This window comes from Micromys minutus (assembly GCF_963924665.1).
Source record: "Micromys minutus genome assembly, chromosome: 15".
NCBI lineage: Eukaryota > Metazoa > Chordata > Mammalia > Rodentia > Muridae > Micromys > Micromys minutus.
In genome coordinates this window covers 56,353,003-56,380,633 of record NC_137984.1, presented here as the reverse complement: position 1 = coordinate 56,380,633, position 27,631 = coordinate 56,353,003, and the positions used below count along the sequence as shown (strand labels likewise).

General features: G+C 42.3%; 1 protein-coding gene across 1 annotated transcript; it reads left to right on the top strand.

Annotated features, from left to right (window-relative positions):
* Nucleotides 1-1,725: 1,725 nt before the first annotated feature.
* Nucleotides 1,726-26,814, top strand: LOC308430469 (uncharacterized protein; the record flags this gene model as incomplete). The annotated part of the gene is made up of 4 exons (XM_080929603.1): nt 1,726-1,955; nt 2,011-2,163; nt 13,426-13,496; nt 26,396-26,814. 4 exons carry the CDS (start codon nt 1,726-1,728, stop codon nt 26,686-26,688), a joined length of 747 nt encoding a protein of 248 aa, XP_080785729.1. The 3' UTR covers nt 26,689-26,814.
* Nucleotides 26,815-27,631: the final 817 nt, after the last annotated feature.

The following is a 27,631-nucleotide window of genomic DNA, read 5'->3' as shown; positions in this document are numbered from 1 at the left end:
CAGCTGCATAAGGGGGCAGGGCTGTTCCTTACAGGTGAGAGGGCAGGGATTCTGTTATGCAGTCACTCAAGGAGACAGGTTTAGCCAATCTAGGTAGGTAGTCTTTGTAGAAGAGCATTCTTCTGGCCACAAACATCTGGACAGGAAAACTATAACAGAAATTTTCTACCCTATTGCCATTCACACAGCAACCAAAGAAAGATTTCACCATCCCTCTGAACCTAACTGGAAGTGGGGTAAGGCTTTGCCATTTTCCCATGGTCTAAAGCGTATGGTCCTTAACAGGACCATACCTAGGTCAACAGCACATTGACTCCAGACTTCAAACCTTTCCCACATGCTGTCTATTTTCTGGACTACCAGTTTACCTTTAAAGTTGCATTTTGAAGAAAATGACTTTATTATTTTCCCTATTAGCTCCTCAAACAAGGGAAAGGCAATTTATACGACTATGAATATATTACTCTTCCAGAATATCAACCTAAGCTGACTGTGTCTTTAAGTTCAAACAGGATGATGAGAAGATGGAGATATGTTCTCTCTGAAATACCAATCTTGTTTTTCATCAGTTTGACACAGTTTGACACAAGGTGGAGTCACTTGCTAAGGGAGACTCAATTAAGAAAATGTCTCTAAGAGCTTTTCCTGTACACAGCATACTAGTACATTCTCTTCATTAGTGATTGATGTGGGAGGGCTCGGCCCACGGCAGGTGGTCCTGATGCTGTATGACAGCCGACTGAACCAGCCATGGGGAGCAAGCTCGTAAGCATCACTCCTCCGTAACCTCTGCTTCAGCGTTTCTGCTTGGACTTCTTGATGATAGATTACAACTGTGAATTAAAATAAAGCCTTTCATCCCCCAGTTGCTTGTGGTCATGTTGTTTTATCACAACAATACAAATCCTAAGACACGCCTAGACAAGTATGTTGCTCTGAGTAATGGTATACTATCAGAGGAGAGCCATGTAAAGAATTTTTTTCAAGTTTAAGCTTATGTCACTAGACCAGATAGGACGAAGCAAGGGGCAGGTCTGGGTTCCTCATCTTTCAGAAATGGCCCAAAGCAACTGGATGAGACTTGTGTTGCCCTGTCCAGATTACACAGAACTTTCGGTCATACCTGGCCTGACCTTAAATATGAGTACAAACAGCAAGCACATATTATCTCCGCCTTGGCATGTCCTGATCCACTGGGAGGGTCTGAGACATTGTCAATAAGTTATTCCACTTTTCTAGTATCCATGCCGCTTTTGAAACCAAAATATCGGGAAACAACTTAAAAGATTCTTTCTTTTGGCTCACTGTCCCGTAGGTTTCAGTCGTGGTAAGGAAGCTAAAGGCAGGCAGAGAAGTTCATATCAAGACGGAGAGGGCGCTAGAGGGTCAGGGAAGCAAGCAGCTTCAAGGATACATGCTCAGCGCTTTTCTTCCTCCACCTTGACTCCAAGTCCCAAAGTTTCCAGAACTTCCCCAAATAGTGCCGCCGGCTGGGGACCAAGAGTATAGCGTGGATCAATAACGGCCATTTCCTCCCACAGTGCCGGACACTGTGCCTCGGCTCTGAAAACGGCAAAATTTGCCAGCCTCCTCCCACGTCTCATGGGATTTAGACTTTCCCGAGAAGAAGGCATGACTCAAAAACTCACCACACTGACACGAAACTGAAAACTGAGGTTAGTGTTTAGGAGGAAGGGAGTATGACATGCCAATCTTATAAAAAAAATGGGAGAAGGTATCTCGAAGGAAGAGTTGGGCAGTCTGAGGCGGCGAGGACGAGCAGAGGTAACTGGGTGGCTGGGTGACGAGCTGGAAGCTGAACAAGTGGGTATAAAGCTCTGTGGAGCATTTGTCAGAACAATGGAGAAGCCAACAGGACCAATGTGCCGAGAACGCGGAGAGCGTGAGAAACAGCGGGACCGACAGACAAGGCACACATGGCATTCTGCACTAGGGTGCGACAAACTAGAAGGGTTTTAATAGGTCTGGCGGGTTTGCATTCTGGACAAGTGCCTTGGTTGAAAACTCTGGCCAGAGCCTGGCGTGCGTGCAGAGACTAGCTGGATGGTTGTCAGGACACGTGGATGAGGGTGATCTGAGCACACTGAGGGCAGTCACAGGAGACGGACGGAGTGCCTTGAGGAAAACGGGGTCAAAGAAAGGGTAGGTTGAGGTGGGCTGCAGGAGGAGGGAAGGGGAGGAAGATGGAAGATCGGGACTTCTGAGGTTCTCATGTGCTAACTGGTGAAATGTTCCCTCACTAAGGACAGGGAGAAAGGTAGGCACGGATCAGGTGAGAGCGGGGAGGGGAGGAGAGAGGAAGGGGAGGGGAGGAGAGAGGAAGGGGAGGGGAGGAGAGAGGAAGGGGAGGGGAGGAGAGAGGAAGGGGAGGGGAGGAGAGAGGAAGGGGAGGGGAGGAGAGAGGAAAAAAGACTTTCTTCCCACTGGCTGGTTTGCACTGAACAGGGCCAGAACCAATACTGGGAGACACAATCAAATCATAGGAACTTGTACGATGTAAGAAATCTAAGGGACCTCTCAGAGGACAGACAAACAGACCTTATATAAAAAATGTGTGCTTTCAGCATGGTAATTGCTTAAGCTTAACTTTTTTAATATTCTGCTCTGACGTTCTTTGGGGTAAGAGGAAATAGGGAAGGGTGAGGGAAAGATGGGGGGGGGGGAGAGAGAGAGAGAGAGAGAGAGAGAGAGAGAGAGAGAGAGAGAGAGAGAGAGAGAGAGAGAGAGAGAGAGAGAGAAACTAATTTCATATGGCAGAAAGGCTTCTCAAATACCCACAGGAGTCAGTCTGAACAGCAGAACAGGACATGAGGAAGGAACACACACAGCACCAGTGGAAGAGATGGCCCAGACCCAAGACAAGGTCAGAAACGCCCAAGCACAGCAGTGATGTACTTCTGGGTGTGTCCATTTGGGTCTGGGATGGAGGTCTGTGGTGGAGCATTTGTCTCACATGAACTCAGACTCACATTCAATCCCTAGCGCTCAAGGGAAACAAAAAGAGCCCAACTTCATGAAAATAAATGAAAACTAGATTGAAGAAAAATATCCTATTGCCAATCTCTTAGTAAATGATTGTGTTTAAATCAGAAAGGATTAAGTTTGAGGGAATTCAACCCATTATTTTCTTATTATTCAGCTTCAATTACTCTACTAACTTGTTTATTTATGAGGCACCCAGGCTTGAACTCTGTGTAGCTGAGGATGACCTTGAGCTTCTGATCCTCCAGCCTTTGCCTCCTGACTGCTGGGATTCTAAGCAAGCACCACCAAACCCAGAGCTTCATACATGCTAAGAGAGCATTCTGCCTGCTGAGATACACTTCACCTCTAAAGATTAACCATATTTAAAATATTCATCTCTTATCTCACTTCTGAAAGGACCTGGGGTGGCTGGTATATTCCAAACTTCCACAAAACTGTCATTTTCTTCCCTTCAGTGACTGAATCAAACAACAAAGAAAGTGTTTTCACTACTGTCCACAAGGTGGTGCTGTGAGAGTAATATTGTCAATCATATCATCAAATATAATTATCCAGGTAAAGGTGAGCAAGTTACACACACACACACACACACACACACACACACGTGTTTCTTAAATGCATTATACCCACGCAATAGAATACTTTCTGAAATAAAAAGGGATAATGTAAGTTGATGACCACATTGTAGTTGGCTATCCCATAGATGAACTTGGAAAACTCATGCCAAGTGAAAGACCACACACACCACACAAGCTAGTGTGTAGCACATTACTATAATGGACAAAAATGGAAGATAAAAAATGATTGGCTGTTTCCTAAGGTTGGAGGGAAGGCAGAAATGTGAGGGGGGATTGGAGCTGGGTATGGTTTCTTTGGGCGGTGATCATGATGTCATAAAACTGGGCTGAAACCCAAGCCCTGCCAGCAACCCCCGCTACACAAGCCACCCCTGCCAGGGGACCAGGCAGATGGCAGATCTTTACTCCCCCTCAGCCACCCACCACACCACACCCACTGCAGTCTTCCTTTTCCCTACTCTTGCCCACATCTCGTGTGGATCTCACAGATCTTCCCCTCTTCACCTCCCTGCCCAAAGTCATTGCTTTATTGCAGCCCCAATGCCAGCAGCCCCCACCCCTCACCCCCAACTAGCCGAAAGGCAAATCCTGTAGGGAAAGAGTAGCCACCTGTAATCTTCACCTTTTCTTCTCTCCTCCAGTGTCAAGCCCCACAATTTCACACCCTGCTGTGGTTCCCCTTGACCCTCAGACCCCATCCCAAGTAGATTACAAAGGTCTTCTCCAATCTCAATGTATCACATTTTCCCAGTCTCCAATGATAGCAGATATTCCCTGAAACAGATTCAATCAACTAGTCTCAAGACCAGCATTAGAACAGAAATTCTGCGATGACCTCTCTTCATCATCTATTTCCTTTCCAACATGATTCAATAAGTAGACTCTGGTTGAACACTCCACTCTTCCTCCTTCTGGGAACCTCTTTAGACCCCCAGCCTATCCCCATTCTTAAGTGTCATCTCCTAATACCCCAAAGCACAATTTACCTGAAACTATTAGGTCCACAGAAAATTTCCTACAAAGCAATACACAGCCATCACATTATCTTAAAATCCAAAGAGGAAACAGAAACCAAAGAACAGAGTATCCACAAAGCAAAGGCAAAACCAGAAATTAGCACCTCAATTTATAATCATACAAATCCCAGATGCCTAGATGCCATTGTGAAAACACAATCAATAATACTAGGAGTAGTATGCCTGCAGCGAGCCCAGCAAACACCACAGTAAGCCCTGGACATTCCAGCACACCAGCAGCACAAGAAAGATCCTAAAACAGCCTGTCTGAAGATGATAGGACCCCTTAAAAGAGAAAGGAATAAATCCCCTAAAGCAACAAAAATAACAATAGAAACAGTAGGAAGAAATGAATAAACCCTTTAAATAAATACAGTAAAACACAAACAGTTGAAAAATCAAATAAACACAAAAAGCATATAAAACTATTCAAACCAGAAAATAAAAGAATCAATTAAAAAACCTTAACTGAGAAATTCTGGAAATGAGAAATTTAGAAATTCAAACAGGAACTGCCAAGACCTGCTTCACCAGCAAAACACAAGAGATGGAAGAGAAAGTGAATGTTACATCAATAAACCTTCTGACACAAAACATCCTAGAAATCTGGGACACTATAAAAAGACCAGACCTAAAAGTAAGAAGAATAGAGAAAAGAGAAGAAGCACAGGTCAAAAGCACAGAAAATACTTTCAACAAAATCATAGATGAAAAACGTCCTAACCTAAAGAGGAGATAAAGGTACAAGAAAACAAAACACGAAATAGATTGGACCAGAAAAGAAAGTCCCCTTGCCACATAACAATCAAACTGTTGAACCTATTGAATAAAAATGGAATATTAAATGCCGAGAGGGAAAAAGACCAAGTGACAAATAAAGGTAGACTTATTAGCATTAAGTTATACTTCTCAGTGGAATTCTAAAAGCCAGATAGGCCTGAACAGATGTACTGCAGGCCCTGAGACCATAGACACCAGCCCACATTACTATACCCATCGAAATTTTCAATCACCATAAAGAGAGAAAATAAAACACTCCATGATAAATCCAGACTTAAGCAACATTTACAATCACAGCCCTACAAAGATTTCTAGAAGGAAAACGCCAATCTAAAGAGATTAACTACAACCGAGAAAACACAGAGAATAAATACCTCAGACCAGCAAAGTCAAAGAAGGAATGCACACACACACACACACACACACACACACACACACACACACCAACATACACACACACACACGCACACACACCAACATAACAGGAATCAACAATCATTGGCCATTGACACAGCCAGTGGTCTGAATTTTCTAATGAAAAGTCAGAGACTAACAGAACGGATACAAAAACAGGATCTATCCTTCTGCTGCTTCCAAAAACACATCTCCACATCAAAGTAGACCGTGTCTCAAAGCAAAGGGTTGGAAAAGATGTTCCAAGCAAATGGACCTAAATAGAAAGCTAGTATAGCCATTTTAATATCTAATAGACTTCAACCTCAAACTAATCAGAAGAGATAGGAAAGACCACTACATATTCATCATAGCAAATATCCACTAAGAAGACATTGCAATTTATAACATCTTTGCTTCAAGCACAAGAGCACCCAAATTTGAAAGCAAAACACTACAATAGTGTAAATCACATGTTGACCCTCACACACTGGTAGTGGGGAACTTCAATACCCAATAGACAGGTTAATAATACAAAACTGAACAGAAATGTTGGGGCTAACAGATGTTATGAACCAGATGAACCTAACAGATATTTAGAGAACATTTAACCAAAACACAAAAATATACCTTCTTCTCTGAACCTCATGAGATTTTTTTCCCTAAAACTTGACCATACAGTCAGACCCAAAGCAAATTTCAAGAGATACAAAAAAATTCAAATAACAACATGCACATATCAGAGAAACAAGGACTAAATCTTGATATCAGCAACAACAAAAACAACAGAAAGTTTACAAATACATGGAAGGCTCATAGAGAGAGGCACTATTAGGAGCTGTGGCCAAGTTGGAGGAAGTGTGTCATTAAAGGTGGGTTTTGAGATTTCAAGTGCTCAAGCCAGGCCCAGAGTCTCTTTCTTTTTGATGCTTAAGGATCTAGATGTAGAACTCTCAGCTCCTTCTCCAGGACCATGTCTACCCGAAAGCTGCTATGCTTCTTGCCATGATGAGAGAGGACTAAACCTCTGAGCTGTATACCAGTTTCAGTTAGATGTCATCCTTTGTAAGAGTTGCCATGGTCATGGTGTCTCTTCGCGGCAATAAAAACTCCCAACAAGGACAAAAGAGAATAAGAATCTATTGTGATGTTCAATACCTTATTCCTAATACCATGGTTCAGTTTGGCATCAGAACAAAAGAAAGTCATAAGTAAAGACCTTCCTTAAATCAGTGGGATTATCAAGTAGGTCAATTATGGCAAAGCAGGGAAGTCTCTGCTGCTGGCCTGATGTGCAATCAGATAACATACTTTTACCTTCTACTCACAAGAATGGTTGTTAGGTCAAATGTAGAGGTAGACAGTGAACTTGACTCTGAACTACTAACAGAGTTGTGGAAATTCAAGCCAGTCAATTTGATAGAATCTTCAATACAAGTAAAGCTACCTATAGGGACTGTTGGTATACCAGGAAAGGTACCTATTAAAACTAAATAGACCCAAGTCTATCAACAGGTAGATCCATTAGCTAAAATAGTTACATAACGTGATAGGGCAGTTGATTTGTTTAATGCCAAACAAGAAAATTTTGTCTCCTATGCCAGGGAGTTTCCTTTTTACCTAACACGTCAGCCTTTTGTAGAGGATGTGGAGTGTTGTACTAGTGTCTGAATCTACTTCCTGCTAAAATTAGGGCATTATTGTCAGGAGCCAGGAAGGCTGGTGTTAGTTAAAGGCTAGAAGGAGGTTCAGGCAGTGGGGGAAATCACTGCAAGTATCTGGTTAGCTGACCCAGCCGAGGAGACAAGGGAACACTCCCAACTGCTTCTCCTCAGCTTTTAGCTAGTCCAGGCTTGAAGCTGATTGGAGCAGTTTGTACTCTGCTGCTGATTCCTGGCCAATAAAGAGAGGATCAGCCAATGATCTGGGCAGACAAGAGTAGGATGGGGATTTCAATTCAATTGTGGGAGGAGGGAGTGCCAGGTAGAAAGAAGTTCAATGGGGAAGAAAGAGAAGAGGTGGTTATGAGGCAGAAGGTCCATGGGAAGTCATAATGAGCTGGTTGCCAAGGGAGAGAGTAGCTATAAGGACTCACGTGGACATAGCAAGCCGGAGAGGGCAGAGGGCTAGACTATCTCAGAACCTGCCCCTCTTAGGTTGCTGCTTGTTAATAAAAATACCAGATCACTGTGTCTATTATTTGAGAGCTAAAATGAGCATAGAAAACCTCCTAAAGAATTGCACTGACATCCTGAGTCCTACCAATGACAAAAGGTCACCTTCAAAACCAAGAGATTCCAGACAGCTCTGACTTGAAACAGAGCCTCTAAATTCTGCAGCTGAGCACATACTGAGCTTTGGAGAAATTTCTTAAAGAGCCCAGTGCTATTTTGCTTCCCGAAGGAAGGACTGAATACTGCCCCTCAAAAGCCATTTGCTGGCACTCTATTTCTTCCTTCATTCCTTCATTCCTCACTCACTCTCTCACCCTATCCATCCACCCATTCACTGCCTGCCTCTTCTCACTAAGATATAGACCCCACGTGAACACAAACCATGTCTGCTTCATCCAATGGCGACTCTCAGCAGTTCGTGTAGGACCTGGTGTACCACAGCGCTGGATTAAAAATGTGTTGACTAAGTACCCGATGCTACAAGCTTCTCTATTCTGACGAAATGACATATTGACATCGTGTGTTGATAAAATCGTGAGCAGACTCCACAGAAGACCAGGGACTGTAGTGGTTGTAGGAATATCCAAAGGGGTTTAGTTCATAAAGAGATCCATCTAAGCTATATGAGAGCCCATAACTCAGTGGCAATACTTATCTTTCTAAACACCCACCAAAAGACAGGTCAGGGCTGAGTATAGTCTAAATTCGTATTTCATTTCAATGAAAAATCCCTAGGTAGTCTTCTGGGAAAAAAAAAACTGTCAAGTTTTCTATTAAAGAAAATGTGTATTGTAACTTGTGGCTACCATTCTCAAAGGAAACTGATGAAAACAGATAACCACTGGCCTAAACACTTAGCAAATAATCGAAGTCCTGCTGAAAAACTGTGGGACTCAAAACTTAGGTAAAGCCCAGGTCTTGGGTATCTAAATTTGGAGCCCAGTGCTAACAATATACTAAACTTGGCTTCTTGATGCCTTCCTTTCCCCAGAAGGTACAAAGAAAAGGACGGAAGAGGGATGAGGAAGAAATGGAAGGAAAACAGAAGAGAAAGAAAGATAAATGGGTTTTGAAGTAGGAAATGGTTGGGAAGAAGGTGCTTTATAAAATGGATACAGGGTGTGTGTGTGTATGAGTGTGTGTATGTGTGTGAGTGTGTGTGTATGAGTGTGAGTGGGTGTGTATGTGTGTGACTATGTGTATGTATGATTGTGTGCATGTGTGCATAAGTATAAATGTGAGTGTGTGTGTGTGTGTGTATGTGTATGTGTGAGAGTGTGTGTGAGTGTGTGTGTGAGTATGTGTATGAGTGAGAGAGTGTGTTTGAGTGTGTGTGTATGTGTGTAGATTGTCCTAAAGTTGTTTGTATTTTAATGTTAGTTCCACTTCCCCCAACTAGGACTGGCTAGTCATGTGACTCCAACTGAACCTTCTCATTTTAATTAGTAAAATAAAGGAAAGCCAGTGACTGGGTGGGGTAAGGGAAGTAGAGAGGTCAGAAGAGGAAAGAACGGAGCAACATGGAGCTTCCCAAGGACCAGCTGGACCCGGTGGGATTGATTGGTGTTAAAAAGCTATGAACATTAAAGATTTTACAGGTCTAGTATCTCATATAGAAGGGCAGTTTGTATCTTTGTCTATTTGATGCAATCTAATTGTGTAGAGGATTTGTGGATTGAGAGTTGGATATATAAACCTGTATGAAAGGCTATCGGGTCTTAGAGTTGTGTTTGTGTGGAATTTTGTGTACAGAAATACCCTAGGACAGAGGAAGAGAACAGGCAGTAAAAAACTGCCAAGGGCAGGGAGTTGCACGGACATGTTCGGCTGTGGTGATTCCTCAGACTGGGCTCCAGAGGTGTGTAGGGCTCCGAACTAAAACTGGGCCTGAGAAATGAGACCTTAAGGCCAATAGATAGATAAACCATTTAATATTTTTAAATATTTACTGCCACATGAGTGTGAGTGTGTGTGTGTGTGAGAGAGAGAGAGTGTGTGTGTGTGTATGTATGAGTGTGTGTGTGTGTGTGTGTGTGTGTGTGTGTATGCACATGTTGTAACCAGAGGAGGACAGAAAGTGCCCTCCTCTGTGACTGTCTGCCTTACTGCTCCAGCAATCCTTCTAGTTTCGCCCTTTCAGTATTGGGTTTAAAGGCGCATGTGCAATTATTCTTGACTTTTCCTGTACTGCTACTATTCAAACTCAGACCCCATGTTTGCAGAGCAAGTTCTCTTATCCACTGAACCATCTCTTGAGGTTAGCACAATTTTAAATCCTAATAAACACACACATGCGCATGTATACACACAAATACTGATACGGTTTTGTGTGTACACACGTATCACTTTCTCTGTGCATCGTGCAAGTGCTGAAGAGCATACCAGCTTTCCACATCTCACAGTAATGTTTAGAGATTTACAACTGTTTAATCCTGGTTTTTAAAATATATGATGTACACATTATTTATAAAATGCCTCTAGCCGTTCCCTTAATAGGTAAAGACAAAGGGTCATTTTTTGCATCCTCGGGGCGGATATCTGTCATTAGGGGTCACCTGAAGCAGTAATATCTTGGTGCTGACTGGACTCTCAAGAGCATAGTGTTACAGTGTGTGCATCTAGTCCCAGTTCCCCTGAGTATCACCTTCACAGCATAACATGACCTTGGGAAGATTATTTACATCACATAAATTAACAAACACTATAAACCAGGACTCTTAGAGATGCAATCATTAAGTATGGCTAAATAACCCACTGCTTACGGGGTCTTTGAATAACAAAAGTGTTGAGCAGTGAGCATGTATGATGCTGTAGAATATAACTGTTCTCTACCTGCTGTGGCCTCTGCAAAAGCTCCCTCTCCATGGAAAGTAGGGCAGGAGGATGCAGGGAGAAGGAGAAAGCACATTCCGTTCTGGAGCTCAAAATCCCATGTCACCCCAGTAACTTCAGGGTGATTTGTCAGCAAAACATAGCTTGGTCCTAAACAACCACCAGTACTAGTGGAGGGCGGAAAGATCATGATGGAACATCACTTTAAGGTCTGGATCTGGCCAAGACTCAACCCAAAGCCTCCAAGGATGCCTTAAAGATGTGCAGCTCTCACAGGGCCACCATTTAGTTCTTAGCAAATCCGCCCCTGTGCAGCATGTCTGCAGGACCTCCGCGGGTGCCTCATCATGCATCCCATAGGAGGAGTTGATCTTCAAGGCAGCTGTCATGAAACACAAGGCAATGGGTAGGACAGAAATGATCATATTTCCGGTGGTGCCACTAAAGCTCAAGTAAACCCACGGACTTTTGGCAAAATTAATTGGACTTTTTACTAATAAATGATACACAGAGAGCATGTTATGTATGCACACACAAAACCAATCCAACTAAGAATTATTTTAGATCATACCATTGAGATGAATCTTTAGTAATTTGTCTTCTACACATATTCACATCTATGATAACCGGCTGTGGGTATGAGCTCAGGTGTCAGGGCTGGTATAGCCCATACGAGGCAAGAGTTTTCATCCACAACATTGCAAAGAAACAAATAAGCTACACATGGTGGTGCATAAGTGTGATCTCAGCAATTAAGAAGCTAGAACTGTAGGATCATGAGTGTGAGGTCAACTTGACCTATATAGTAAGACCCTATCTGAGGAAGGGGAAGGTAATGGGAAGATAGGGAAAGGAGATAGAAAAAGGAAAGGAAAGAGGAAGGAGGAAGAAGAGGAGGAGAGGGGAGAGGAAGGGAAAGGAAGGGAGAAGACTATTTTTAATTGAAATAATGGAAGACTATTTTTATTGAAAATAAAGCTATTCTCATACAAAATATTATGATCACAGTTTCTCCTTCCTCATCTCTTTCCAGATCCTTCCCCCTTCCAATTCCAACTATCTCTCTTTTAAGCAACAAGGCTAAAACAAAACTAACAAAAAGAAAAAAAGAACTAAGAAAGAGCAAGAAAAATGCAGACTTGCACACATACCCCATATATGTACACAGGCACACTACACACACTCACTCTACACATATAAACCACATACACACACATTATATACACACACACACAGAGATACACCACATAGATACACACACTACACATACACAAACACAGACACACACACATACATTCACAGATATACACAAATAACACATATACATACATACCACACAGACACACACATATACACATACACACACACAATCTCTGAAAACTCAAAAGCAGAAGACAAATAAGACAAAAACAAATAAGTAAATAGCCCAAACAAAGCAATAAGAGACAATAAAACATTCCAAAATTGAGTTTGCATTGTATTAGCCTTCTACTACTGAACATGGGGCCTGTCCTTAAGTTTGGTTTGTAAACACAGTGAAACTTCCTTGGAGAAAGTAAGTTTTTCTTTCTGGAACAGGTATTAATTGGAGATAGCTTTTTGGTTGTGGATGGGAGCTTGTGTCTACTTCTCCACTGTAGCCCCGAGACTATGGTTTGGTTCTGGCGAGGCCTTCTACAGGTTGCCATGGGTTCTGTGAATCCACATGTGTATCCGTCCTATTGTGTCTGGAATACCAGTTTCGTTGGTGTCCTTGGTCCCCTCTGACTCTCACAATCTTTCTGCCTCCTCATCCTCATGATTTCCGGAGTCCTAAGGAAAATAATTTGATAAAGATATCCCTTCTGATTGTACATGATCTCTTCCAACCTCCAGGATAGCAGCTTCAGGAATGAAGAAATTCAGACCTGGCTCCAGCTATGCGATCTGCATACTAGTCACAGCAGAGAAAGCCAGTAGTGAGGCTCAGTGTGCACACTCCTGGGGCTAGACAAGGGGACAGTGTGTAAATCACCACTCTAGATGGCAGACAGCGGAGCAGCACAGCCACTGATGGGACCTCAGATGTGCAGCCTGCACCCTGCTTGCTCCCCTAGGCTCCCCCAAAGCCCCTGCAACTGATTAGGTGAGCATGAGTACAGCTGAACTGAAAATCTTTTCACATGCACTTCCAGTTAAAAAAAGACTAGTCAGTGGCTAATAAACTGTATTTCTTCGGAGTATTATTTAAAGTGGGAACTTATAGTCCCCATGATGCTTGAAGCCTGATTTCTTTGATGACTGAAGAGAAATTTCTGTGGAATGTGGCAGGAGAGGTGACTTCTGTCCTAACATTAACCTTCCTCTACAGTGATTTGTCACCAGGAGTGAATGACAGCTATGTCTACTGGCTGTCCACTCCCCCACACAATGACAAGTCTTCTGTGAGAGACAGAGGTGCCTGCAGGAAGCACTGAACCATAGTCTCTAATAACTCTCTCCCTGCATGCTAACATGGGATCAATAAGATCTAAATTGAAATGTGTGGTTGACTAGCTTTCTGAAATGCTCCCTGCCTCTTAATTTATAGAACTTAAACCTTCCTTTGGGGAATGAGAAAGAAGTATTCATATGTTGCTTATTTTCTATCTTGTCTTTTTCATACAGAGGACATGAGGAAGAATGGAGTCCTGTTCCTGACAGGATGAACATGAGGTTTGAGGAAGCAGAAAACCCTGGTAAGTTAAAGACATTGTAAGCCACAAATGCATAAGGGACATGGTTTACTACGAACTTCCCGGGAACTGCAGCATACTCACTCCTCCCAGCATCGAAAGAACTTACACCACAAAATGATAGAACGGGAAGATATTACAATTTGCAAAATATGGCTTCTGCTGAATGAACATTGCTTTACAACATCGCAAGTATCACAGATAGAACATAACATATTTTACTTTTTGGGGGAGCAAGGGACAAAGGGAGCTCACGAGGAAAGAAGTAGAGGCAAGAATAGGATGCAACTGTGGAGTATACTTGGGCTTAACCTCACTGTGTTCTGCTGCCAAGGCCCTTAAAGTCCTCTGTAGGCCACTTATCTCAAGGAAAGGGACCAGATGGGTTTAGTGGAGAATTTTATCAGACTTTTATAGAAGACCTAATACCTATACTCTCCAAACTATTCCAAAAAATACCTTACCTAACTCTTTATTTGAAGCCACAATTAATCTCATACCTAAATCACACAAAGATACTATAAAGAAAAGGAACTTCAGACCAATATCTCTCATGAACATCATTGCAAAAATACTCAATAAAATTCTTGCAAACTAAATCCAAGACCACATCAAAACAACCATCCACCATGAACAAGTAAGCTTTATCCCAGGGATGCAAGGATGGTTCAACATACCGAAATTCATCAACATAATTCATCATATAAACAAACTCAAAGAAAAAAACCACATGATCCTCTCACTCGATGCTGAGAAAACAGTCAACAAAATTCAGCACCCTTTCATGATAAAAGTCTTGGAAAAATCAGGAATTCAAGGCCCATACCTAAACATATTAAAGGCAATATACAGCAAACCAATAGCCAACAAAAAACTAAATGGAGAGAAACTTGAAGCAATTCCATTATAATCAGGGACTAGACAAGGCTGCCCACTGTCCCCCTACCTATTAATAAAGTACTGGAAGTCCTGGCATGAGCAATTAGACAACAAAAAGAAATCAAAGGGATTCACATCGGAAAAGAAAAAGTCAAAATATCACTATTTGCAGATGCTATGATAGTATACTTAAATGACCCCAAAAATTCCACCAGAGAACTTTTACAACTAATAAACCACTTCAGAAAAGTGTCTGGCTATAAAATTAACTCAATCAAATGAGTACCATTTCTCTACTCAAAGGACAAACAGGCTTAGAAAGAAATTATAGAATATACATCCATCACAATACTCACAAAGAGTATAAAATATCTTGGGGTATCCCTAACCAAGGAAGTGAAGGATCTGTACGACAAGAACTTCAAAACTCTGAAGAAGGAAATTGAAGAAGATCTCAGAAGATGGAAAAATCTCCCATGCTCATGGATTGGCAGGAACAATATTATAAAAATGGCCATCTTGCCAAAAGCTATCTACAAATTCAGTGCAATACTCATCAAAATCCCAACTCAATTCATCATATAATTAGAAAAAGCAATTTTTAAATTCATCTGGAATAACAAAAACCCTAAAATAGCAAAATCTATTCTCAAGAATAAAAACACTTCATGGGGAATCACCTTCCCTGATCTTAAGCTATATTACAAAGCAATTATGATAAAAAACTGCATGGTATTGGTACAGAGATAGGAAGGTAGATCAATGGAACAGAATTGAAGACCCAGAAATGAACCTACACATTTATGGTCACTTGATCCTTGACAAAGGAGCTAAAAGGATTCAATGGAAAAAGCACAGCCTCTTCAACAAATGGTGTTGGTTCAACTGGCAGTCAACATGCAGAAGAATGCAAAGCTCAAGTCCAAGTGGATCAAAGATCTCCACATAAAACCAGGTACACTGAAACTATTAGAAGAGAAAGTAGGGAAGAGTTTAGAACACATAGGCACAAGGGAAAGTTTCCTGAAAAGAACACCAATGACCTATGGTCTATGATCAAGAATCGATAAATGGGACATCATGAAACTGCAAAGCTTCTGTAAGGCTAAGGACACTGTTAAAAAAAAACAAAATGGCAGCTTACAGATCGGATAAGCATCTTTACCAATTCTATATCTGCTATAGGGCTAATATCCAATATATACAAAGAACTCAGAAAGCTAGACTATAGAGAATTAAATAATCATATTAAAAATGGTGTACAGAGCTAAACAAACAATTCTCAACTGAGGAACATCAAATGGCTGAGAAGCACCTAAAGAAATGCTCAACATCCCTATATTCAGGGAAATGCAAATCAAAACAAGATATTTGAGATTCTACCTCATACTAGTTAGACTGGCTAAGATTAAAGAACTCAGGTGACAGCAGATGCTGTCAAGGATGTGGAGAAAGAGGAACACTCCTCCACTGTTGGTGGGGTTGTAAGTTGGTACAACCACTCTGAAAATCAATCTGGCATTTCCTCAGAAAATTGAACATAGTATTACCTGGAAACCGAGCCACTCCACTCCTGATCATATACCCCAAAGATGCTCCAACATCTAACAAGGACACATGATCCACCATTTTTATAGCAGCCTTATTTATTATAATAGCCAGAAGCTGGAAAGAACCCTGATGTCCATCAACAGATGAATGAATATAGAAAATGTGGTACATTTACACAATGAAGTACTACTCAACTATTAGAAACAATGACTTCATGAAATTCATAGGCAAATGGATAGAACTAGACTATCATCCAGTCACAGAAGAGCACACATGGTAAGTACTCATTGATAAGCAGATACTAGCCCCATAAAGCTTGGAATACGCAATACCCAAGACACAATTCACAGATATTATGAAGATCAAAAAGAAGAAAAGCCAAAGTGGGCATGCCTCAATCCTTCTTAGAAAAGAGAACAAAACTCTCATGGGAGGAAATTCAAGGTCAAATAGAGGAACAGGGATTGAAGGAAGAATCACTCAGAAGCCGCCTCACCCAGGGATCAACCACATATGCAGTCACTAAATCCAAGCACTATAGCTGGTCCCAAAAAGTACTTACTGGCAGGAACCAGACAGAGATGCCCCCTCAGGGACTATGCTAGAGTCATATAGATACAGCTGAGCATGTTTGCAGCTAACCATTGGTCTTAACTAGGGGATCCCAGTGAGGTTGCTAAAGAAAAAACCTTAGGAGCTAAAAGATGTTCCAGCCTCATGGGAAGATAACATTATCAACCATCCAAACCCTCCAAAACTCTCATGGAGTAAAACACCAACCTCTGTGCGCACTTTGAGAGACCTATTGATCCAGTTGTGTATGTAGCTGAAGATACCAGTGTCTGGCATCAATGTAAAAAGAGGGCTTTTGTTCCAGAGAGGGCAGGTTTTCCCAATGCAGGGGAATGACAAGGCAATGGGGTTGAGAGGGGAACAAGAAGTGAGTGCACCTTTGTGAGGGCAACTGGAGGGGGAGGAGGATGGGAGCAGGGTGGGGTAGAGGGATAACATCTCAAATGTAAATACAGAGTATCTAATAAAAAAAAGGAAGAAACTAAAGCAGTGCTTCCAAGTACCTGCCAGAGATAGATGTGGACTGCAGATCAGGGTTAAGATACCGTACCTGGTGCAGGTCCCCAAGGCAAGATTGGTCCAGAAACTATGCCCAGACAGAAAGCTGCAACTGATTCTGGACAAACTATGGACACACTAGCAATGCAGTTAGGCAAACACCCAGCTGCCTACACTGTAAACCCATCTTCCATCAGAACCAAACAGCAGCCAGTCATCCTTGAATGGCCGATGTCAGAGATCCCATGATGGGAAACCGGCAGGCTGTTCTAGTTAGTCACCTTCCTTTCCAGGGCGACTAATGGCCGTCTGTCTAGCTTTTATATTTAGTCTCTTATTTTTCTAACCTATTTGCCAAATGTGTTTCTTTTTAGGTTGTGTCTCTAAATGACACTTTTTAACCAGGCTTTTAACCCTCACTTTTCAAAAGCCCCACTTCTCTTAAGACTCCAGAATTATGTAACATAGACCCAAACTTCTACAGAAAGTGGAGTTTTGTTAATGTATTGCTCTGTAAGGCCACAAACACTTGCTCTCAAATTTTTCTTTGGGGATGTTGCTTGAATTCTTCCTGGGAAAATACAAACAAACCCTATATATTCTCGAAGAGAGGCTGAGCTCACATGCTGCAGTGAGAACTACCCCCAAAGCTATCTTATGTGCCCCATGAGCCTTCCCTTAACTCCACAGGGGAATATTAATGGACCCAGTCTTGTGAATTGTTCATGAGGGTGATCACGGCTGCTCTGGTGTGAGAACAGCTCAGAGGACTGTGTTTCAGGAGTGTTTTGACTTCTCCTTAAACAAAAACTGTCGCCATTGGTAACCTGCTCTGCTTTTTTTCATTAGGTAAGAACTTGTAGTAAATGTGCTGGGATTTCTAGTGCAGGATGACTGGGCTCAGTGTTATGGGAGCATATTTTCCAAGACTTTGTGTGCTGACTTTGAGCCTCAGTGTGAAGTAGTGAGTGGCACTCAATCCAACTGTGGTGCTTACAGATGGAGCTTTGGGGAGAATTAAGTAGGAAAATGGGGGAGCACTCAGGATCAAATGATGGTGAATTTACAGAAGAAGGATAGGCCAGGACACGGGCACTCCGTATCCCTTGGCATGTCAGTCCTGCACTGCCACAGGACTCTGCCAGCAAGACCATCTCTACATTACTCCTCCAGTCTTGTCCCTTCAGAACCACGAGACAGACAGACATCCCAGCATCCATGCGTTGACTTGTCGCTGTGGCCAGACAGCAACAACATCAAGAAAGGAAGGTTTATTTTGGATCACTGTCTAGAGAGTTTTGGCATCATGGCGAGTAAGGCATGGCAGAGCATTGCAGTCCACACCATGGAAATCATAAAGTAGAAAGAGAAATACAAAAAGAGACTAGGACAAGATCATAAGCCCATGAACCTCTCTCTCTCTCTCTCTCTCTCTCTCTCTCTCTCTCTCTCTCTCTCTCTCTCTCTCTCTCTCTCTCTCTCTCTCTCTCTCTCTCGGTGTTGTACTTCCTCTAACTAAGCCCCGCCCCCTAACTTTCACCAGTTTCAGTGGTGCTTTATATTATGCATCCACTGAAATATTAGTTCATCGATTAGGAAAAATCCCTTATGACCTAATTGCCAATTTTATGTCCATCACAGGAACATAGAAATGTGCTTTCCCTTAGGTGTATCATATTTTAATCAAGTTGGCAATAATAACGAACCATCCGATTCTACCACTATGTGATAAATTACCCTTTTTAAAGAAAGCATCTAATCTTCTCTGAAATGCTGCTGTTGGCACTAGGAAATGGAAAGATGGACACATGGGGTTACCATACTCAGAACCATCAGACCCAGATGTGATGTTGCAGACCTATAATCTCATCAGTAATGAAGCTAAAGCAGAAGAGTCATGAGTTCAAGACAAGTCCGGACTGCCATCTCAGACAAATAGAACAACAACTACAAAAACACCTAAAACTATGTCTAAGACTATCAAGTCTATGAGCATCTGTTATGGCCTTGAGTCTGAAATGTCCCCACCTGTTTATGAGTTTGGACACTGGGTCCATGATTGATGGTGGTGTTTTAAGAAGCTTCAGGAGGTGGAGCCTGGCTGGCAGAATAACTGGTGAATAACTAAAATAGCATCATAATTTAAAAAACAATATACACAGGGTGTGCCTTTCTACAACCCCAAATCAGACCCACCACTGCAGTGAGCCTCTGTTACTGGTGGAAGTGTCTTCATCTCCAAAAATGTTGCATGAGGGAAAATAATCATGATAGAAAGACATATGGTGAAATCAAGGCTGGCCATAAACATATAAATCAAAACTCACTTCCAGCTCATCTATCCCAGCCCCAGAGGCTGCTGGCTGCTTCTGCTCCCAAACAAGCAAGTGCAGCAGTGGTAAGGCAGATGCTCGTGAATGTTACGGGAAGGATGGACCAGGACTGACTTGCACCACATGCTGGAGGTGTAGCTGCCCACCAACCCCAAGCAGCTCCCATTTCTGAGAGTATTACCAGCTGCGCCCACTCAGGTTCAGAAGGGATTTGCTTACTGCCCTTCCATGCTGTACTTGCATGCGTTGCCACTTGACTGTTCTTCCAGAAAAAGAAATCACAGAAGGATGGCTTGACTAATCTTATAATACAAAAAGAAAATTCCAAGGTGGTGAATGAAATAAACACTGAAGATCTCTGTCTTACTAAAGGAGCTCATTGTAGGTGTGAGTGTTCCAAGATTTTTCTTGCCAATGATGATCCCATAATGATGAACTGGCAGAAGACAGCATGGGTCCAGTCATTCTGAAGAAGAAAGAAGTGTAAGAGGAGCTAGTTCAGATTGAAATTCTAACAATAATATTGTCTCTGTTGTTGTGCATAAAAAATCTTCAATGGTTTTAGCTGTCAGTACTAGGTGAATAGTGACTTCTGCCAGTTTTTTTTTTTTTTTTTTTTTTGACATAATATTCCTTATAGCTGATACTTTATCTGTTCAGTCATCAATATAGAAATCAAATTGTTATGTCTCATTCTGGCATCTTCAATAAAGTCAATACTTCAAATTTTAATTTGGGGGAATTTAAAGTTTGGCCATGAACCAGAAATTATTTCTTTGCATATCAGTATTTCAACAGGATGGACTTTTAAAAGTATTTCTGTACTGTTAAACGTAGTTCTGTATTGTTTTGTTTTGCTTTTTGGAAAAAATTTGTCATCCTTGGCCCTTCATGGAACTCTGCTATTTTTAGAAGAACCATGAAAAATATTATCAAGAATTATTATGAAGCGATATACCCTTGTTTTATTGAGAAAAAAATAAAGAATATAATGTGCATATTTGCTACAAATGTTCATAAGAAGATAGTTACTTCACCAAAATTGCTTTTCCGACCTCTAATTCTCAACACTTAAAAAACTGTGAAAACGTTTCTCTTCATATTTAATTCAATTCTTATCAAAACACCTGTACCAGAACTGGAGAGAGGCTCCATGGTTAATATCTCTGGCTGCTCTTCCCAGGTTTGATTCTAAGCATCTACATACCAGCATATGACTAACTGTAGCTTCAGTTCCAGGAGATTCAATGTCTTCTGCTGGCCTCTGCTGGTATTGTACACATATATTACATTGACATTCACATAGACAAAGCACTCATATACACTTAAAATTGAAAATAACATTCTGCACAGTAAAGAAAACAGTCTAAAAATTCATTTTGAAAGCACAGAAGTCTTGGATATTCAAAATCCCTGGAAAAACTAGTAACATTGGAAACTGTCACTGTAGTGGCTATTCTTAGTTGTCAACTTGACTACATCTTGAATGAACCACAATCCAGAATTGGAAGCTCACCTGTGATCCTGATCTTGAGGCATAGTGGCTTTGAATCTTAGGACACTAAGGCAAGGAGATCTCTGGGATCATTTGGGACAAAGCAAGTCCCAGATCCAGATGTGGTGGTACACAGCTTTAATCTGGGACACACCTTCTGCTGAAGACATTGGAAGAAGGAAGGCTTTTTCTCTTTGCTTGCTTGCCTCGTGTGACTGAGAAACTGCTAGATCCTTAGACTTCTGCTCACAGCTGCTGCTGACCATTGTTGGGAGTTGGACTACAGACTATAAGTCATCAACAAATACCTTACTATATAGACACTACCCACAATTTCTGTGACTCTAGAGAACCCTGACTAATACAATCACCATACTTAATTTCAAATTATACTACAGGTGTAGTGGTGCATGTCTGTAATTCTAGCATTCAGGAGTCAGAGGCAGGCAGATCTCTGTTTAAGGCCAACCTGTTCTATATAGTGAATTTAAGACTAACTAGGGCTACAGAATGTAAAAAAAGTGAATATGAATTTTACTACAGAGCCTAGCACAACAAAAAACAATAACAATTATATTTGTTTATAATGACTATTATAAACTTAAAAATAAAAATTAAAACAGGCTTGTAAACTAATGGAAAAATTAAGAAGCCAGATATAAACTTACGTATCTATAGCTACCTGACCTGATTTTAAGATGTTGTGGTGGTTTGAATGAGAATTGGCCTCCTTGGGCTTGTACGTTTGAGTGCTTGGTTCCTAGTCAGTAGAACTGTTTGGGAAGGATTAGGATATATGGCCTTGTTGGAGGAAGTGTGTCACTGGTTTTGAGGTTTCACTTTAGGGGTAGCATCTTGCACTCTCTGCCTTCTGCCTACAGAACAGGCTATGAGACTCTCGGCTCCTTCTCCAGCGCCTTCCCTGTCTGTGCGTCGCCGTGCTCATTGTCTTGATGATAATGGAAAACAGTAAGCAAGCCTCCAATGAAATGTTTCCCTCTATAAGTTGCCTTGATCTTGGTGTCCCTTTCACAGCCATGGAACACTAGCTAAGGCAAATGCCAAAAACATTCAAAGTAGAAAAGACAACCTTTCTAACAAACAGTGCTGGGGAAACTAAAGACAAAGAAAAGAGCTAGACTGTAGACTGCAGGCATCTCACTTTCCACGAAAATCAACTCCAAATAGAGCAAATAAGGGAGAATCTAACACTGTGGGAGCTGGAGAGATGGCTCAGTGGTTAGAGCACTGCCTGCTTTCCCGGAGGTCCTGAGCTCAATTCCCAGCAGCCACATGGTGGCTCACAACCATCTGTAATGGGATCTGATGCCCTCCTCTGGTGAGTCTGAAGACAGCTACAGTGTACTTAGATACATAAGATAAATTAAATCTTTTTTAAATTTTAATACTATGAAACTGCAGTGGGAAAGTGAGGAAAAGACTTCCAGTTACACCTGTAAATAAGGACTTTCTGATGAGGACTTCATTCAGTTAGGAAATAAATCCAGTTATGGACAAATGGGACCTCGTGAAATTAAGAACATGTATAGCAAAGGAAGGTGACAAGACAGCTTAAAGAATGAGAGAAAGTATTTCCAGCTGTACCTGGTAGTGTATTAATATCGAGAATATACGAAGCATTCGGAAGAGTAAGCTATGAGAAAACAAACAATTCAGCTTTGGATTGGACCCCTTCAGAAGACCTCCATAGTTTGTGTTCGCCCTGGAGTCGATGTTAGTATCACAGCCTGAGGTTCATGTAGATGTCTGGGTTACCACCAGAGGCCATGTGGACATCTGAGATCCAGACTACTGTGGAGGCCTGGTAGATGGCCACAGTCTCTGCCACTACAGAAGGCCACATGAATGTCCGTGCTCTGGGTTGCTATGAGAGGCCATATCGAAGTGGGTGGCTGCCGAAGGCCATGCTGAAGCCTGAGATTCACGTGGATTGTCCATGGTCTGGGCTGCCACTGGAGAGGTGTGGGTATTTGAGACACATGCTGCACTGAAGGCCGTGCAGAAGGCCACGGGCTGTGCTGCCACTGAGAACCACGCGGATCTCTGCAGCCTGAAGCCATGTTCGTGTCCGTGGGCTGAGCCGCCGCCAGGGACCATATCGCTGTCTGTGGCCCATGTTGCCGGAGAGGCCATGTCCATATTCTTGATCTGAACGGCCACCAGAGACCATGCTGAGGTCTGAGCATATAACGATGCCAGAGACCAAGTGGGAATCCGTGATCTGTGCTCCTGCTGATGATAAAGAAAGAGCAAGGTAATTTATTTTGCTGTGGTGCTGTTGACTGAAGACTCATAGTTGAGAAAGGAAAGGTTAATGTGAAAATTCCTGCCTGCACCCCAGCCTCCCCTCAAAAATGTACAAGTCTATCAAAAGACAAAAATCTATCAAAGATAACGCTTTAAAATTGCGATACGGATGATGACTTCTGGGGTGGCGTGGGTGAGGAAGGAAGGACTCAGTTTTATTTAAGGGGTTGGTCACTGGGAGTTTGATCATCCTCCAGTGAATATATGGGCAATACAAATTAGACTTCTTCTTCTTCCTGCCCCTCCTTCTCTTCCTCCCCCTCCTCTTCCATGGAAGATCACAGGAGGGGCTGGGGGCACAGACCTTGGAGGACTGGGAAGTGAGTGTAATCAGGGTGCATAATGTGAAATTCCCAAATAATAAATGAAAATATGTTGGGGTAAAAAGAAAACAAATGACATCAAATGCTCATGAAGATGTGGGAAAAGAAAAACCTTATTAACAGTTGGGGTGTAAACAAGAGCAGTCACCATAGAAATCAGTGGTTTCTCAGAAAGCTAAAATCAGAGCTACCATATGACCCAACTATAATACTAATACCCAAATAGCTCAATATCTTACAGCAGATGTACTCGCTCATCCATGCTAATTGCTGACATCTATTCCTCAATCCCGTGTAGACATGCACATATAAAAATCAGAAGATCTAAATGTGAGAAAATATATGTGCAGTGTTTGCCCTCCTGAGTCTGACATGTTCACTTCATATTTCTAGTTCTATTCATTTTTCTCCTCACCTAGCTTCTTTTATGGCTCAGTAAAACACTTAGAACCACCTCGACCTAGGGATCTTCCTTTGTCTACTGTCATCCCGGATCTCCTGGTCTCTAAGAGTTTCCCTCACAGCAGAACCCTGACTCTAGACCCATTTCCTTCTTTCTCCTTCAGTTGGATGAACTGAAGTACTTCTAGTGTGCTTTTCTCATCTCAGCTGCCTCATCCTGAACTGCTTCCGGTAGAAAAGGAGGACCCAGTTATACCACTCTTGGACATATACCCAAAAGATGTTCAAACATATAAAAGGGACACATGCATCAGTATGGTCATAGCAGCCTTCTTTATAATAGCCAGAAGCTGGAAAGAACCCAGATGTCCTTCAGTAGAGGAATGGATACAGAAATTGTGGTACATTTGCACAATGGAGTACTACTCAGCTATCAGAAACAATGACTTTATGAAATTCTTAGGCAAATGGATGGAACTAGAAAATATCATCCTGAGTAGGTAACCCAGTCACAAAAGAACACACATGGTATGTACTCACTGAGAAGTGGATCATAGGCAAAAAGCTGGGAATGCCCATAATACCACTCACAGACCACAAGAAGAAGGAAGACCAAAGTGTGGATGTTTCTGTCCTTCTTACAAGGGAGAACAAATACTTCCCCAGGTGCTTTTTAAGTGATATAAAGCTGGCTTTTTTATTTTGGAGGCTAGAAAGTCTGAGAAAGAGGAAAAGGGGTTTTAATGTGCACTGTAGCCTTATGCTTTTTAGACCACATCGTCTATGTGCCCTCTCGTGGCAGAAGGTACAGAAACGCTAAAGGTTCTCAAGTGGTTCCCACCTGCCCTTGCAACAGGCTGTCCTCTACTTATGAGGAGGGTGGTCAACCTGTCTGTCATGGATGAAGATTTTTGCCAAGGAAAATCAAATATAGAGTGTTGGGTATTTAGTTGTTCGATATTTGTTTTATTAAATATTAATTTACAGCTGGAGAGACAGCTCACTAGCCATGAATACTGGTTGTTCCTCCAGAGAACCTGGTTTCAATTTCCAGCAACCACATGGTAGCTCAACCCATTCATAACTTCAGTCCTAGGGCATCTGACACCCCCTTCTGGTCAGACATGTACAGACACACATGCAGACAAAACATTCTACACAGAAAATCAACAAATATTTTTAAAATTTTACTTTGCTTGCCTTTACACTAAAATTTACCTAGTTAGAGTACTTTGTATAATGATGTGTATTACTAAGTATATCAATATGGTAACCAATGGAGAAGTGGTTTGGAAAGGAAGGCTTCCTGAAAGGTCCATCTGTCTGGAACCGGAAAGCAGTTCAGGATGAGGCAGCTGAGATGAGAAAAGCACACTAGAAGTACTTCAGTTCCTCCAACTGAAGGAGAAAGAAGGAAATGGTTCTAGAGTCAGGGTTCTGCTGTGAGGGAAACTCTTAGAGACCAGGAGTTTTGTGTCAACTTGACACAAGCTGGAGTCATCACAGAGAAAGGAGCTTCCCTTGATGAAATGCCTCCATGAGATCCAGCTGTAAGGCATTTTCTAAACTAGTGATCAAAGTGGGAGGGCCCAGCCCATTGTGGGTGGTGCCATCCCTGGGCTGGTAGACCTAGGTTTTATAAGAAAACAGGCTGAACAAGCCATGGGAGCAAGCCAGTAAGCAACATTCCTCCATGGCCTCTGCATCAGCTCCTGCTTCCTGACCTGCATGGGTTCCAGTGCTGACTTCCTTTGGTGATGAACAGCAATGTGGAAGTGTAAGCTGAATAAATCCTTTCCTCTCCAACTTGCTTCTTGGTCATGATGCTTGTCCAGGAATAAATACCCTGACTAACACAATAAAGATCTTTTCCAAATCTGTGGGCCGCTGTTTTGTCCTGCTGAGAGTGTCCTTTGCCTTATAGAAGCTTTTCAATTTTACGAGGCCCATTTCTTGATTGTTGATCTTAGAGCATAAGCCATTGGTATTCTGTTCAGGAACTGTTCCCCTGTACCCAAGTGTTCAAGTCTCTTCCCTACTTTCTCTCCTATTAGATTCAGTTTTATTTGGAGGTCTTCGATCCACTTACACTTGAGCTTTGTACAAGGAGATAAGAAAGGGTCTGTTTTCATTCTTTTGCATGCTGACTGCCAGTTGAACCAGTACCATTTGTTGAAAAATGCTGTCTTTTTTCCACTGGATGGTTCTAGCTCTTTAGAGGGAGGGGTAAAGGGAGCAGGATCAGGTATAGGAGGAGAAGGGGATGATATACAAAAGATCAGGAAATTGAACAGAGGTGTATAGCAATAAGGGATGGGGAGCTAGAGGTAGTCACCAGAAAAGTCTGAGATACCAGGAAAGCAAGAGGCTCCCAGGACCCAAAGGGGATGAGAGTAGCCCAACAAAGGTGAGGGAGAACCTGTAGAGACCTTACCCAGAGGTTAGGCATGGCCCCCAGTTGGGGAATGGGGCCATCAAATCATCTCGAAAATTTTAACCCTGAATTGTTCTTGTCTAAAGGAAATACGGGGACAAAGTACAGAGCAGAGGCTGAAGGGAAGGCCATCCAGAGACTGCACCACCTGGGGATTCATCCCATCAGCAGACACCAAACCCAGACAATATTGCAGATGCCTGAGAAGCCTGACAAACACAGAGACGGATGCCCACAGCCAACCATTGGATTGAGCATGGGAACCCCAATGGAGGAGTTAGAGAAAGGACTGAAGAAGTTGACAGGGTTAGCAACTACACAGAAAGAACAACAGAATCAACCAACCAGACCCCCCCCCCCCAAGAGCTCCCAGAGCTAACCAAAGAGTACACGTGGAGGAACCCATAATTCCAGCCGCATATGTAGCAGAGAATGGCCTTATCTGGCATCAATGGGAAGAGAAGCCCTTGGTCCTGTGGAGGCTTAATGTCCCAATATAGGGGAATAACAGGGTGGTGAGGTAGGAGTGGGTGGGTGGGTGGGTGGGTGGGTGGCTGGGGGAGCATCCCCATAGAAGCAGGGATGAGGAAGATGGTATATGGGGTTTGTGGAGGGGAAACCAGGAAAGGAAATAATATTTGAAATGTTAGTAAATAAAATATCCAATAAAAAGATCACCTGGGGGAGTATTATTTAATTTTTGTTTGTTTATTGATATTTTATTTTTCGGTGCTGAAGGTTGAACTTAGGCTTTCTACTACAAATTTGCACCCCAACCCCACTGTTTCTTTTGAGACAGAGTTTTATAAGTTTCCCAGAATTCCCTTGAACGTCTGTACCTCAGCCTTCTCTTTAACTTAGGATTGTTCTGTCTCTATCCCACCAGAATCAGCTCAGGATTTGTTGTAGCATACACATTGGCTGAGAAATACAATGCTACTAACTGACTTTATCCCGGCACACAACCTACCAAAATGTATTCCCAGGTTCCCGTGCAGCACGCTATAACCTTATAATTCAGTTCCTGTGAGGAGGAAATTCAGATACTCAATTTGGTCCTTAGAGGGAAATGGTACAGACCCTTCTGGTTCTTCTGAAGCTCCTCACCCCACAGCCTTAAAGTGAGCGGGCATTGTGACGGCCCACCTACTACCATGTGAACAATACCAGCGCCAGCAGACAGCAACGAAGGACACAGAAGGGGCCTCGGGACCTTTCTGCCAGTGCTGCTATGCTAGTCCTAGGAGCTGTGCTGCATTCATTGCCTACTGGAGAAATGTTAATATTCTTTACCAAGTCCCTACGTCCTGAGAACAAAACAG